The following is a 16,504-nucleotide window of genomic DNA, read 5'->3' as shown; positions in this document are numbered from 1 at the left end:
ATAGGAACCTTTTTTCAAGTAGCAGAACTATTGCTATTTTTTAATAATAACAATAGAAAAGACGGAAAAATTGGAGCAAACTGGACAGAAGCAAGAAATCAGTAATGTGACAAATACATGAAAATCAGACCGAAAAATATTTAGAAATAGCAACTGGGGAAATGCAAATAAATGTTTGAAATGGAAAAGGAAATCCTTTATTACATGCCGGAATATGAGTAAGAATAAAATGCTTCAAACACGTAAAAAATAGCAGCAAGATCAAATGCCTCTTTTGATTGTACAATTAACTTGTAGCCTGGGAGGTTGTGCAAACCTCTAATACTGCCTTTCAAAATGACTGTAAATTGTTGTAATTTTTGTTTTTTTGAGGACAGCCCCTTGTAATCGTAATTAATCGTAGGATAATCTTTTGCCATTCTATAGAGAATACAATGATGTGCAAAGAAGACCTTTCTCTGATGCTAATACGGGGATTTTCATTAATATTATATTGACAGTGTAAAAATAACAATGTGGAAGTAATGCCCAGTTTATACTGAGTATATCTGAAATCAGACTGAATTAAAAGTTAGAAAGTTTGACAGTGTTACCTCGTTTGCTGCTTTCTGTGTGCATCCTTCTTCTGTCTCCTTGTGACTGGTGGAGCAGGAGTCAATGGAAGAGGTGGTGGAGGTGAGACACTTGTGCGTGTAGAAGTTAAGCCATTGCTGGGTGAGCCTTTGTGGTTCTTCTCAGCTTCATATTCAAAAGTACGTTTGGGCTTTGGTACAGGATTTACGGCAGTGTTCGTTGGGCTCTCTGAAATCAGTGCTGGGCTGCTTGAATTTGGGGTGAGAATTTGTTTAGACCTAGCAGTTTTGTCATTTGGGGTCCCAGTTGGGGTTCCAGGTCTACTTGCTAAACTGTCAGAGGCCCCTTTGTTAGCAACCTCATTCACATCTTCAAGAGTCCCTGAGGTTAAGGATTTTTTCCTCCCAAGGTCAACACTGTAGCAGTTGCTGGGTAACTGCGGGATAGCTCTGCTTGGGTTCTCCTTCAGAACCTGCTCAATTTTCTGAATTCTGTTGAGCACTGCGGAGGGCTCGCTTCTCGAGTGCCCTCTGTGAAAAGAGTTGGGGTCATTCCTGCTGAGTCTCCTTTCATATTTGCGGAAGGGATCACGGTCCAGCCCTTCCTCCTCCTCGGTTTCTGGGTAGGAGCACTCCGAAAATGTTCTGCTCATTCTCCTGTAGCCTCTAAAGTCAAACGTCTTTTCACTGCATGGAGATGGCAGTATGCTGGGGCATCCTTCACTTCCAAACCTGTCTGCCAGGTCGCCTTTCTCCACACACAAACTCATCCTCTGGGGGAACTCCTTTCTGTTCTCCCATTCTGAGATCTTTCGCTGGATCCCAAGATTCTGGGAGCGAACGCTGTTCCGACTGAGCGAAAGGTTCCGAAGGTTTGCTGCGGACCCTAAGGAGAGAGTACTTCTTGCAAGCTGGCAGTTGCCAATCGGGTCCCCAGCAGATGCCTCTTGAACATTCTCCTTTTGGTTCTCGCCCTTGAAAACCGATAGCCTTTTATCTAAGCATCCAATGCTGACCGCTTTCAGGAGGTGCCTTTGTGACTCGGAGTCTGAGTTCAGAGCAGATGTACCCCTCAGGATGGTCTCCTTCAGACTCCAGTCTTTGATAAATACCTGTGCCTGAGGCACTCTGGTGAGCCTGCTTGACCTGCAGATCTCCTCGCTGTCACTGAGGGGGTAGGCGGGACTCCTTTCTGGGCACAAGACAGGAGGTGGAGAGACAGACTGAGACCTAGAAGCAGAAAAAAATAGATTCAGCATTACTGTGTCTTTTAGTATCAGTTTTTGAAAAAGCGAAAAAATAAAAGGCTTCATTTGTTTAGGCATTTCATAAAAAGGTAACAGAAAAATTCTATTTTCATAGCAACTTTTACTTCTGGTAGGGAGCTTGTTTAAAAGAGTGCTTTATTGTTTGTAGACGTTTCCTGCTGCCCCTTTGAAAGAAAATGCCATCCTCATGATTGTGACCAATCTCGCGACATATTACAATTTTACCAAAGTAAAAAATGGTTACTTCTTCCATCGTTGATGGCCAATTATTAGGGACAAATGCTTATAGTCACATTTATATTCATGGCATCAACAAGAACAAATATTATTTAGCACGTGTTGAACTAAAGTCTAATTACTTCACTATCCCACCTTGCTACCCTTGCCCCAAACCTCTGCTCTTCAGCATTCTTCCCACTACCCCAGTAGTATAGCATCCTTTTCACTGGTAGCCCAGTTACCACACCAGCAGACTGTACCACCCTGCCTCATTGTTGTGAAGACCACCCGTTGTTGCATGAACCAGAAGGCCTTAGTTAGAATTTGGAGGATGGGATAGTCTGTTAAACGTGCCATAGGCTACAAGGCACTTGAAGTATGGTGGACGGGACGTTTGTCAAGTTCGTGATGGAGTGTCCTATTTGCCAAACTCTAAATAAGGCACATAATGCAGCAAGATGTAGTGAATCCTTCAACATGATGTCTTCTCCACTAAAGGGCCACAATCATCTGCTTTTTATCATACTTGACAGTACCCCACTACTATACCATTCTGCTCGCTGGTAGGGGTTACCACACCAAACAGACTGTCCCACCGTTCCTCATTGCTGTGAAGACCACGTGTTGTTGCAGGGATCATAGAGCTTTATTAGAATTTGGAGGACAGAGCAGTCGGTCAAACGTGCCAAAGGCTATAAGGCACTTGTAATCATAGGCACCAGAAGGAGCAGTGCAGAGGGTGCTGCAGCACATCCCAAAATATCCATGCTGCAGTTCAAAGGGTGAACGTTCAATACAGATGCCTTAAAATTGTGTGTTTATCTTGTCACATTTTCTGTGCCTTCAAAGACAGCGGTCTAGTGTCATGTTTTGTCTTTTTACAAATTGCTGCTTATTAATTTAACATGGAGGTTGCAGTTTACCTTTCTTTCTCAGACTGCAAAGTGAGAGGACTTTATCAAATTAACTATCTGACAATTTTTCTGGGGTATATAGAGTGTGAAAGGAAAGACTATAGAATGTCTGCTTTTTTCCAACACATTTCAAAATGTATCAACAGTTAGGAAAGCACAAATGTAGCACCTTATTGTAATTCTGAAATGAGATAAAACAAAAATTTTAATAAGATCAAAATAAATCAAGACACTTTACTTGGTGATATGCAAATGATACCTTTTTGCTGAAACCTGATTTCAACGAATTACAGTTTGTGCGCTGTTTAGTTGTATCAGTAAAACTGCTTGTCAGGTGGAATTTTGTGGCCATTTCAATGGAAAATATGCTGCTAGTAAATGTCAGAGCGTTACCACTATATGCTTCAGTAACATATTTGCAACGAGGATGGATTTATCCTTTGACTAAAACCTCGTCACCTCGAATTGTGTATATTCTTTTATACAACAAGGAAGGAATCTGGACTGTAACATACTTCCCATAGACTGTATAACATCGGAATATTACAAACTAGCCTTGAGAAAGCCAAGGCTTAATCTGCCGTACAGGGCGAAACACTGTCGGCTGTCCCCTTTTCTTAAACATTCTGCCATTAAACATGTTCAAAAAATGAGTGAAATGGTTTTAAGAATGAACAAAAGGAAATAAAATATCTTCCTTCACTAAATCCCAACTGGACTACTGTGTTGTGTCAAAAAAAAAAAGGAATGAACCTAATGAAAAAACAGACCGATTGAAGGGAGGAACATATGCTTACACCCCTACTCCCATTTGCCAAAACGAGGCTGTAAGGTCCAGAGCCTTGAGCTACGTTCCTCCGAAGTCCCAAAGTCCCATGGGATATCATATTCAACACCAGGATCTCTGGACCGACTTTTTCACCTTGAACTGTTCCAAAATGCACCACCAGTTACCTACTACGCCCTTACAACTCTCCTGCTGAAAAGCCATAACACATTTGCTATGCTTGTTCTTTGTGAGATGCTTGGATTTTTCACAACCCATATGACTTTAATGATGTAACCTAGATGGCAGAACTCCCACTCTGAAAACTGTTCAAACACCGGTGCTTGTAGTACTTGTAATAGGTGGACGGGCCTTCCATCAAGTTTGTGATGAACTATCATATTAGCCAAGCTCTAAATAAGGCCTGTAATGTTGCATGATGTAGTCAGTCCTTCACCTTGATTTCTGCTCCCCTAAAGAGCCACAGCCCTGTGCTCATCCTTCCATGTATGGCCACTCCATTCCTTGCTGCGCGTTCTGTGCCTGTTATCATTGAGAAGACCAAACGTCAATGCAGGATACACAACTTTGAATCGTGTGGTCAAGACTTCATTCAGCCTTAATCCTATAATCTCTTATCTTTTCTAATAAAGGAAAAATTGGAAACGAAGAAACAGCTAAATGTTTTTTTAACATAAACCCTGTGCCTCCAGTAAACAAGCATTTGCAATGCAATAGGTCTCGCACTTGCGAGAGTTTGCGCTATTGGCACTGTAAAATGACAATGCCTTTAATTTATGTGTTGGTTTTGCAAACAAATAAATAAAAATCATTCTCATTTACAATGCCAATAGCTTAAACTTTCACTAATGCGAGACCTATTGCATTTCAAATGCTTGTTGGAATAGTAAAGTATTCTGTAACATTAGTGTGTCAGGAGACAGACCACCATTTACCATGCGGTCCAAGGCTGAGTGATTTCAGAGAAGGGCAAAAGTGTTGTGTATTATTTCTAAAGGAAGACCCCACCAACACTTCTTTGAAGAACCTAGGTAGTGGGAATGCACTTAAATATCAACGAAAAAATACACATTTTATTAGGTGAGTTTATTTAGTCATTAAAGCTATTAATACGGCTCAGATCTAGCCACATGTAGTTTGCATGCTTCATACCCCTGACAAGTCACCAAAATGCTTTTGTGGAATAATTAACCTGCTATTTTTTCCATTTTGGACAGTGAGTGAGAGCTAATATGGTCAGATTATCTGCCTCAGTTTGGTAAAATAAATGCCAACCCATGGAGGGTCATCGAAGTGCTTTCCCAACAACAACACAGGAGCACATGTAGCACAGTTGCTTTAGTCTTCGTACCGCTCTAGCTGCAGTTCTGAGACAGTAACGATTCAAATATGAGGAAACACTCTAAAGGGGAATTGATAATGCATACCCCTGATTGCTGGCACTCATTGGCCCACCAGCTTCATTCATTCCCTTGCTGTCTCCACCCTATAACCACTCAAACAACTCTACATTTTAATGCGTAACAAGTAAAAGTCTTGCAACGTGAGCGACAAGGCAAGGGCGTGACAGGTGAGTGTGTGGGTATGTGAAGGTACATATTCGTAACCATTCTTGGATCCAGTAGTCGCCAATGACAGGAGCTTGTATTATATATATATATTGCCGTATGGCAATTTTAATGAAAACACGATAAGCTGCTGTGCAAAATACTGGGCAGTTTGTCGGTGTATTTCATTGTTTGGCCAATTAACGAAAAATCCTCTTTTCAAGATGGCCGATCTGTTTACAGAGTTTAACTAAGGCTTCTGTGCAGATGCTTTCGCTTGGTAGAGAGACGTGTAAGGTGACGTCAGGGTCACGTTGCGTGGCATCCCAGAAGTCGTCAGCCAGCCTGCAGGGTGGCGGCGCCATGGGCATGAAGGTGCTCTTCCTGCACCCGGACCTGGGCATCGGCAGCGCCGAGCGGTTCGTGCTGGACGCGGTTCTGGCCCTGCAGACCCGGCGCAGGTCTGGACCGCGCACTATGACCGCCATCGCTGCTTCCCGAACTCCCTCGGCCTGTGCGTCTCCTGCACCAGGGACTGGCTGCCGCGCAGCGTCTGGGCCCTCTGCGCCGCGCTCTGTGCCTACCTGCGCATGGTCTACCTGGCGCTCTACGTCGTGTTCCTCAGCGGCGCCGAGAGTGACGTGTTCTTTTGTGACCCCGCGTATGCCAGGTGAGTGGGGTGGTGGGGGGGGGAGGTTGGGGTGTGTGTTTGTGTGTGTGTGCGCGCGCACCCGCGCGTGTCTGTGTGTATGTGTTATCCACTTGCTGGGAATCTGGGACAGGAGATGTGCACAGCGCGTGGCTGTACGTGCGTGTACACGCGATGAAATCGCTGATGGGCCTGAGCGTGCCCATCCCCTGTCCAACATTCCCAGCAAGTGGATAACCTAAGGTCTTTCGCTGCATCCAGCGCTTCGCGCTGCTAACACCAGCTCGACCTAAAAATGATGTCCTCTTTTTGTGTTTAGTGATTCTGGACTGGTCCAAGTCGGAGTTCCACACTTTCCTTTCCATTCCTCTTAGCTCGGCTGGATGAGCATCTCTGGGGCCCCAGCCTTTGCACAGTGAGCCAAAGCTATCATCTGAACTGAATTACTGTGTGACATCAGAATCGCAAGTCAACGCTAAACCAAGCTGGTAAGACGCCCGGGGAGACTTGGCTTGTTTATGCTGCATGACAAGGAAAATTTATAGCAAAGAGATTTGGCAAACACATGCTAGCAAACTAAGTATGTCAAAATATATCCAGCACCGCCAGATGACTCACAAGTGCTACATTCAGTGTCTGGTATTCATGCACGTTCTGTGTGGGGTGGGGTGGGGTGGCATTTGTTCATCTGTGGCATACCCTCCCCCCACTCATCACAGTTATTAGTCATCCTGGCATAAACCTTACCACTAGGCACAGCTATTCTTATAGTTTTAAACAAAACAATTACGTGTCGACCTAAATTTATTTACTTCGTGGAGCCCTGCATTCGAAACTTCTTACCCAGAATAACAATGTAGAGGTACATGCAAGAACAACAACAGCATGCTTATATAGCGCTTTCTACTCGGGCCATCCAAGCGCTCCGCTAAACAACCACACACAAGGTTAGAAAAGATACGTTTTTATCGTCTTTCAAACCGATGTAGATTGCAGCCGAGGCGCAAGCCTTGCGCATTGTCACTTTAGTCCTAAAAGTTGAGGCAGGTCACCAGCAGAAATTGTGAACCTACATCACATTTTCAAGTTATTGTCACAAATATTTGTGAAACTGGGCACTCTCCATGTAGAGTGACTTTGTTTGTGTGCATACATATTATGGCAGTAGAGGGACGGCGAATGTGACAGATAAAGTCACAGTATGACATGTGCAGTTGCAGTGGCCTACACGCTGGCTAGCTGGTCGCCTTACAGAGGAACCGGGCCTCCCTGACATTACCCAGGTGAGGTAAACATTCCATCATACCTTCTCACCTAATGCTAAACTCCTGCCACATGTGAACCCTTTGTTTCGGATTGTATGTACCAGTCTACGCTGAGGTTTGCAACTCTTGCCGTGCATACCCTGTTACTCCCCTGAAATTCCACTGAGTTCACTTGAGCCCTTTAAGAACATGCTGGGTAGGGCAGGGGGAGACCGCAGGAGGGAGCACCCTAGGGGCACTGTTTCGAGATAGTGTCCGATTGCTATTGCCCATTGATCAGTTGTGTGTAAAGTGTGACGTGCCGGTGGGGCAATTTCTAGCTTATGGTGGATTGCAGGCATAACTGTAGAGACCCATCATAGACACTGAACCTGCCCAACAACCTTCGATACATACATTATATGTAATGGGTAGCTGCCGGAAACTTATTACATGGTTGGTCACAGCTCTTGATTCAGGCACGAGTCGGGGGTACATGCGGGGGGACGGTATCCACCCACTTTTTTCACAGGGTGGACACCGTCCACCCTGCCAAGAAGTTGGGCCCCACTGAAAAAGATGCTGAACACCGGGACACTTTCACCAGCGCCTGCACGTTGTTATCTGCTTTCGGTCACAACAACGTGGTGCAGGTGGGGACGAGGCTCTCTTATTTCTGACTCCTGCTGGGCCCATACTCCTGCTGGGCCTGGCTGGCAGCAGCCAGGAGCTTCACACCTAGAAGCAAATTCAGCAGAGGGGAAACAAAGGCTTACATCTTGTTAGCACCTAACACATACTTGAGGCAGCTTTTCACTTTGTTCAGTTCCCTGTTTAGGAGATATGCATGCACTGTAAGAATATCAGATGTGTTAATCTATCCCAGTATTTGCACAACATAAATAGCATTTATATAGCGTTTACTACCCCTGAGGCGTTGTAATAATTTAAGTAGCACAATTTTGTCTTTTAAAGCACCATGGGTAGAGGAAGCTTTACGCTGACAAAAGGTAACATTGGTTTATGTGAGGCTTACAAAAGTGTGAATCTTTTGCCTAAATCAGGAGGGTTTGCAAGTATACTCGAAATGTCCTCAAATGTACTCATGATAGACCTGCTAAACATATATGTGAGGTCTTAAGATGTGATGTCACTTCTTGTGATGCCACTTCCTGTGATGTCACGCGCGGTGATGCCACCTTCATACGGATTAATTAGCTAGTCCCCCACTTCTTTTTTGGGACTTGTGCCCTGCCTTGCATTCACCACACAGGATCCCCTAGCTGCTATTCGGAGATGCTCAGAGGCAGACGTGGGCAGAGGGTTAACACAGAAGGAGCGAGGGAAGGTGTTAGACTATCCTAGAAAAGTGTCGCAGAATGCAAAGTTCCAATATATTCAGCAGAGTATACTCTGTAGGGCCTATCTTACTCCGGCCGGCTTACACCACATATTTGGATCCTCCTATAAGAGCCCCAGATGCCCACAGCTGAGTGCGGATATGCTGCACATGTTCTGAAACTGCCATGAGGCAGTGACACTATGGGGAGGGGTGTCTGGAGCACTGGAGGTGGTGACTGGTCGCTCGGATGTGTGGTCACTGGAGGGTGCTCTGCTGGGTCTTTTTAAACACTCTAAGGCTGCAAAGGCAACAACCAGATTCATTGATTTAGCACTACTGATCACCCGTAGGCTCGATGCTATGCACTGGAAAGCACAGGCACTGCCAGGACTACTACTCTAGTGTAGAGTGATGCTTAAATGGGGGCGTGCAGAGGTGGTGATGCTCAGGCGAGAGGAGGAACGTGGGATGCGCAAATATCCTATTGCAGCGGACTGGGAAACCCTACTGGGGGCTGTACATACATATAGCGAGGATCTGGCTGGCTAGTCTCACTACGGTTTCGCCCACTGTGGAGTGCTCCTGGCACACTTGAGACATTTGGGGTTTCCTCCTAGCCTCTACACCTGCTCCAGGGATCTGCGCCTCCATACCGGCTGCTCTGTGGGAGTGTTTTCCGCTGCATATATGCTTATTGTGCCTATGCTACGAACCCCAGTAATTGCTCTGCAGGTGCAATCTTGTCTTTACAAGACATGCCTAGTTGCCTAGATTGTCTTATCGCAATCTTTGGGGGCCCCCTTGATTTGCAATGGAAAGGTTGTACTATGTTTTTGCTACAATTGGTTATTACCGACTGAGGAGCTGTCATCACCGCATGGTATTGTTGGTTTGAAAGTTTTTTTAAATTTTATTATGTTATTGCCAGTTAAACAGGCGGAACCTGGAACTCCTACTAATATTGTCGTAATTGCATGGTTCTCACTTGTAATGTAACGGAGACGCTGTATGTCAATGTGTTCTGAAATTAAGTCATGTAACTGCCTGTACTGTTATTAGAGAGAAATAAAATTGGGTAAAAAAACAAAAATCTAGTTAGACAGTACTTGCTAACAATTGTTTTCTACCCAGGACAAAAGATCAATACCAAAGTACACGGTTTCAAAAATATGCCTTGAAGTACATACCGTATAGGCCTATATCACTAGCCTGTAACCTGTGGACTGCCCTAGGCTCTCTTCAACAAAAGTATTACCTCACTCAGGTAACGTACATAAAATACAACATTTTGATTTCCACATTACTTACTGTGCTCTGCAGCAGGCACATTACTCCTCTGAGCTATTTTACGCAGAGTCAAACCTGTGACCAGATATTGTACACATATCTCTGTAATAATAGTGTAAGCTGCCCGAGTATTCTACCCCGAGACATTCTGGTTGTACAACGATTGCTGCAGCAAATGCTTTAGCCCATAAAGCTATCTTATTATGCATGCTACTTGAGATGAAGTAAACTCAACCAGAGCTGTTGTGCTGACATATTTTTTCTTGCTGCCAACGTCCTTGGTGGGGAGTTTGTCAAAGATAATGACTATTGAGTCGTTACCTCTACTCATGAGATCGGTCTTCCTCACATCCCATTTGTTTCATCTTAACCTGACCCGCTATTTATTAGCTCCCGCAGTACATATGTATATTTCCAGCACTTTTAATGAGGTAGTAGTTGTTCATCGACTCCTGCGCCCTCATCTTGCCCTAGAAGGCAGTGGCATGCTTATCTGTCTCCATTTCTGCAAACATCAAGAAAGGTGCAAATAAGTGTCCCAACAGAGTTGACATTTCTGACAAAATTGCAGCTATGTATTGCTTTGATGCCTTGCCAATGGCTGAAGGTTTTTTCCTAATCTTTCCTGATGTTCGTGAACTTTAAGAGAGATTTAAAATCACGAGCACCATAGGTGCCTGCCTACAAAATCACTTAGCCCGTTTTATTTATTTTTAGAGATGGATCAGTAACTAAAAAGAAAAGAAAATGCATATAAGTGGTTTTGATTGTTTTTTAGGTCTCGCGCCTGCGTTGCCGTGCGCAGCACTGCAAGTGCAGCGCCTAACCTCTTGTACAGGCTTTAGAAAGCTACCCACACGCTCGTGCGAGTGGGTTTGCTTTCCCTGTCTCTCATTGGCTCTCGCGCTTTTAAAAAAAAGAAGAATGGCACACGATTGAGCAAAGGCTGGCACAATTCCCGCCTTTGCTCCGCCCATTCCCGTCTGTGTCTAGGACGTGCATCAGTGCGCGGACACAGACGTCAGGCTCCCTCGCCCTCCCCGCTCCTCTGTGGTGCGCGCGTACCACTAGTTCGATTTTCGCCCTTGTATTTCTTTTCTTGATTTTTGGTATAATCGGGGCACCCGCGCTTTTCTTTTGATGTTATAAGTAAAGCGCGGGTGCCGCGATTATACCAAAAGTAAAGCAATAGAAAAAACATCTATTTCTTTACTTTTTGTATAATTGCGGCACCCGCACTTTACTTTTAACATTAAAAGTAAAGATCGGGTGCCGCGATTGTACCAAAAGTAAAGAAATAGATTTTTTTTTCTATTCCTTTACTTTTGGTTAATCGCGGCACCCGCGCTTTACTTATAATGTTATACGTAAAGCGTGGGCACAGACGACAGGCTCCCTCGCACCTCCCGCTCCTCCGCGCACCACTAGTTTCGATTTCCGCCCTCGTGTTTTTTTCTTGACTTTTGGTATAATCGCGGCACCCGCACTTTACTTTTGATGTTATAAGTAAAGAGCTGGTGCCGCGATTATACCAAACCCTTTCAAAGGGTTGCCTGACTGTGTGGGCAGAGAAATGTAAATGCTGCTGTTCTTCAGTATGATGCCTCTGCTAGTTCCCTGGATCCTGATGCTGTAACAGATATTCCCTCTACTAGAGATGTTCTATATGCTCCTGGGTAAAACCCCTTACTGAGGATCTATGCTTATTTTTTTAAGTATATTTTATATTTAGAGCACCTGCTTCCTTACTTTATTTTTTTTTATAATACGTGCGTTCTGAGATCAGTAACTGAGCCAAGAAAATGACAAAACTATCCCAGTGTAATAAGTTACTGTGGGGACATCACCCTAAAGTAACACAGTGGAATTCAAACAGCACGAGGGAAGCTCTTGTGCTGCATCCCAAACATACTGTAGAACAGTGAAGGTATTGGATCCAACGTCTGCCCAGCCTGGATCTCAACAACAGGAAAAACAGAACAAGGTGGCTGGACAGGAAGGTTTAGCAAAACAACTTAATGCCACGTAGTCAATATATACCACGTGAACAACGGGCAAGAATCCCAAAGCAAATTTCTTTTTCTTTTTTAACTCAAGTTTTTAAAGATTTAGGGACACGAGCACAAACAAAACAACTGTTATGACAGTGGTTTCATGGAAACAGTATCTACAAATGTACAATTTTTACAAATTTACAGCATTAACAAACATGAATCAAACAACACAGTTAGGCAAGACACACCAAAACAATACAAAATTCAGTGACCAATGTGAATTGTGATACTATACAGTGCAAAAACTTCAGGATTTAAAGCAAATATGTGACCAGTCCATCGGACTATGGGACCATGGGACAGGCGGAGGTGGTGGAATAAAGAGCCTGCCTGTCAACCAATCCTGTGGTTCAATGTTTATAACCGGGTTGCTCGACTAGGATCCAAAATGTTTGGAAAAGTTCTATCCTAGGGGCACCCCTGGTGTTTGCCACAGGGTGGAAGTGTCGACGCGTTTCGAACCGGCTTGATTACAGGTTCTCTTCAGGACAGGGACTGGGGGTCGTGATTCTGTAAGAAACATATAGAGTGGGTGTCAATTGTATCTATCGTAGGACTGTTTTAAGGATCATCTGACTCCAAGGGGCAAGGAAAAATGGTTACCTGCACAGTGGCAAAAGAAAGGCCGTGTAGTCGGTAACTCTCAACAGGGCACAATTTCTGAAACAATAAGTGAAAGGGTAGGCTTAGCGCGGTTGCACACCAGGAATGAGGAATGATGCAAATGGCGAAATCAAGCCATGGTATTAGATGTTAACCAAGTCCTACCTGTGCTTCACCCAGGGATAAGCCTGGGGGTGTGGTGCCCGCAGTGCGGCGCACGGACAAGGTAGGCGACGGCTCACATTATGCGGCGTCTGTCTTAATGGCTGGGGGAAACCATAGAAAGCAACATGCCCAGAGTTATATTTCATTGTGCGACATATGTACAAATGTACTGAATACAGTCACGGATCTGAGGGGACAAAAGCCTACCTGCAGAGACGTCCACGCCAGAGAGCGGTTAATTGCTTCTGCTGGGACCTGTCACGGGGGTAAGTATAAGCTCGTATTAGAGACAGACTCGAGTTGGACACAAATCGGGAAGGAAACGGAAAGCGCTTTCATCAGCGCGCAGCACTTACTTGGAAAATGAATCACTCCTGCGTGTTCGACAGCGGGGTCTAGCAATGGGGCGGCGCGCTGAGACGCTTAATTTAAAACCGCCCTGTCAGGAGGATAGTGGGCGTGACTAATGATGCGGCCCCAAAGGATGCTGGAGGATGTAGTTAACGTGATAGGATTTTTAGGAAGCTCCCACATAGTGAACGCGAGCATGTTACGACAATTATAATGGCATTCGGAGACTCAGTGCAAACCGAGATGCATCATAAACAATTGTACACATGTATCAACCAACAACACATGCATATATATTTTTCTCAAAAACATTTTTTTCTCAAAATAATGTTGTCAGATACCCTCATGGGACAGCGAGGCATCTATGTTCTCATGGCAAATGAAAACGAACATTGACAACGCATAGTGCAACAATTATACAGAGATACTGAGACCATGTTCGCACCGAAACACATCTGGTACGCAGTTATAAACATGTGTCTATTAGCACCAAAGACATGTACATTTCAAAAACATGATATCGGAAAGACCAGCATGGGACAACGAGGCACCTATGCTCCCATAACAGTTGGGTGATCAGAACATGGACCCCAATAGGCACAGTGGAACATTTGCGGGTATTGACAGTGGGAACGCCGACCTCAAGCCTATGTATATCATGAGGGTCTTTATGCACACATTCTATCATCACACCCCTGGTTGCCTCAACGCGCCAAACATGGCATGCAAGCTTGCAGCAGCTTCAACACAGACTGTTGCTATTTTCTAGGCACAGAGTCAGGCCATGAGGACCCACGCTCCAACTTCCCTCATTATCTCCGAAATGCACGCTCTCTTAAGTAGCCTTCAGGAAGGAACTCCACAGCCTGCAGGAAGCAGCATAACTGTGCCAGTGCATCTAAGAAACAGTCAATTGCCTCACAGGGGATGAGCAGAAGAGAAATAAAATTATGGGGGGAAAACAAACAACTGTATTTTAGGTCATTAGTGCTTATTCTTGTATCATGTGTGACACCCTCAACCAGTCCTTTTTAGCCTGTAGGACACTACAATCTCACATATATAGTCTGGCGTTTGAGACTGAAAATATGAGTTCAGAATTCCCAGCACATAACTTGCTGTTGGCTGAAAAGTCCTTGGCAAAACGAGCCACACATCAAATATGGTCAATTGACAAGATACGTTTAAAATCTATATGGAGAAAGTGGGGGACAAAAGAAGGCGGGCGACAATAAGCAGCCTGATATCTCTACATAGTCAAGGAAGTCATCTATGACTTAAAGCATCCCAATAATACACAGGAGGGGGCACCTTATTCCATATATTATATAGACCAGATTTAATTTATGGGGAGAGTCATGGCAGGAATATCACCTTAGTCATGTAAGACCGTGAAGTCCCATTCTCTGACGTAGCGCCCTACAATCTCTGCCTCATTACTGACTTGGGACCCACAACTTCAAGGAAACAGCTTTGTGCTTTGAACATGGCCAAGCTTAGTCACAAACAAATAGCCTTCACATCCTTACAATCAGACTACAATAAGGCATCTTGTGAGCAATTTTAAACCGCTCAACGGTATGACTGTCAGGAAGCCAAACAATCTACAAAGCCTATTCATACCCCCTTAACATTCTGTCACTGTGTAAGGGACATTAATCAAAGAAACCGGCACAGTGAATGAAAATGCACAGTTGTAGCAAACTGATGGAGTCACATAATGCACCTAGACTATACAAGGAGATTAGAGATGATCAAAGACATTGAAGAAAGCAAAACACAAGCTAAAGGTAGAACATGTTACAATCATGTGTTCTTGATCCACAGAGCAGAAAATGATTTGACTTTTAGCTGGCACGACCCGGCCCTTCGGTTCCCTGCTGCCTTAGAGACCTTCCCAAACTACTTTCTGAAGCTATTGCCTTCTATAGCCTAATTTCTTGTAATTCTCAATTTAGAAGAAAGAATTAAAATGGCTTCTTCATCCCAGCAAAAAAGAAAAAGAAAATGCTACCTTTAAATGGGCACTTTTAGATGGAGAAACCTTTAAATTACAAGTGTTCTGGAATGCTTCATATAGTTGAATATATTCATTGTTTATGGATATTAATGTAGGCCACATGATGGAGCAAGCATTTGCAATGCAATAGGTCTCGCATTATTAAAGTTTGAGCTGTTGGTGTTGCGTTATTTAGCAATGCCAATAGCTCAAACTTTAATAATGCGAGACCTATTGCATTGCAAATGCTTGTTTAAGAGTGCAGGGAAGAGGGAGCAACAAGGGTGGGAACAACACAGAGGAGGGCAGGCAGATGTTGAAGCAAGGCGGCAGAGGAAGGGAACAGGACATTCAGAAGCAACACAGGGAAGATGGGAGCAGGCACAGGTGAAAATTATACGGAGGGCACGGGTCGAGGGGGGAGTAACAACGGTGTGAGCACACAGGGAAGTGCAATGCGGAGGAGGGTGGAGGGAAGCATGCAACCAGTAGAGACCATCACAGAGTGCAGGAAGAGAGAAGTAAGAGGGGGAAAAACGTGAAAACACATGCACTCACATCGAGTGCTTAAACAAAGAAAAAAATAGTCCTTGAGAGTCAAGCAGTGGAAGCAGAGATGCCAACCAATCAAGAGATGGTAAAGAGAATATGCTCCAAGGAAGCAACAAACAGAAGATTGACAAGCTGGGACATGAATAAGAAGCAGGCAAATGAAAGTGACAGGAAAGCAAACCAATAGACAGCACATCCGCTGTCAAGTAGGCTTGACCTAAAATAAAAGGGTGTGTGTTTCTTGACTTTTAAACCCAGTAGCTTGCACAATTACAGGGGGCAATTAAGGTTTTCAAACTCTCCTCCGGTGCCAAGGAGTGAGGAGTATGTTTTTTTTTAAACAATTCGAGTGCATGCAGACGAATGTTTCACGCCACAGGGAACAACAGCAATTTAGAGCTGAGCTTGCTTTGTGATGTCCACAGTTATGAACAGAGTGTGTGGGCAGCTGTCTGCATCCCTCATCTTCTGTGGCCAAACATTTGGGGGACACTGAGGACAGAGGCAGCCTCCCAACCAAGCACCCTGTTTACAATGTCAAAGAGACACATGGGAGGTGTTAGCTGCCCCAGTCTGTTAATTTGTCATTCTTCCCCTCAGCCATGGGCAATATATCAGGGGATGGGGTAGGTATCTCTTCTCTATGAGCAAGGATTGTGTGGGGGTAACCCCTGCACTTGTACCATACAGCAGAATAAAAACATCAAATACCCGAACCTCGGGCTGGGCAAGTGGCGTAGCCAAATACACTCATACACTTGTGGAATGTTGGGAAATTACGACAGTTTCATAGCAGCTTGAGTTGCCATTGCAAAACATGTCACTCAACAACTGTAACAAGAAATGATGAACACGCAGGAACAGACTGCAGGCTTTAGGTTTGAATCCACCCTTTAAGGACCATTGTTATTTTACCTTTAAAGTATCCCACGGACCAGAGGAGGTCACAGA

At 44.4% G+C, this 16,504-nt stretch overlaps 1 protein-coding gene across 3 annotated transcripts in view; it reads right to left on the bottom strand.

Annotated features, from left to right (window-relative positions):
* DENND2B (DENN domain containing 2B) overlaps positions 1-16,504 on the bottom strand; it is a 1,017,138-nt gene that overhangs the window by 455,625 nt on the left and 545,009 nt on the right. For all 3 annotated transcript variants that reach the window (XM_086955999.1, XM_086955998.1, XM_086956000.1), the window contains one exon: positions 594-1,802. In XM_086955999.1, coding sequence (XP_086812125.1) covers positions 594-1,802 — 1,209 coding nt within the window. The remainder of the gene's footprint in view (positions 1-593; positions 1,803-16,504) is intronic.

This window comes from Lissotriton vulgaris, chromosome 2_1, assembly GCF_964263255.1.
Source record: "Lissotriton vulgaris chromosome 2_1, aLisVul1.2, whole genome shotgun sequence".
Classification (NCBI taxonomy): domain Eukaryota; kingdom Metazoa; phylum Chordata; class Amphibia; order Caudata; family Salamandridae; genus Lissotriton; species Lissotriton vulgaris.
Note: the sequence above shows the minus strand (reverse complement) of the source record. Positions and strands in the feature narration are given on the sequence as shown.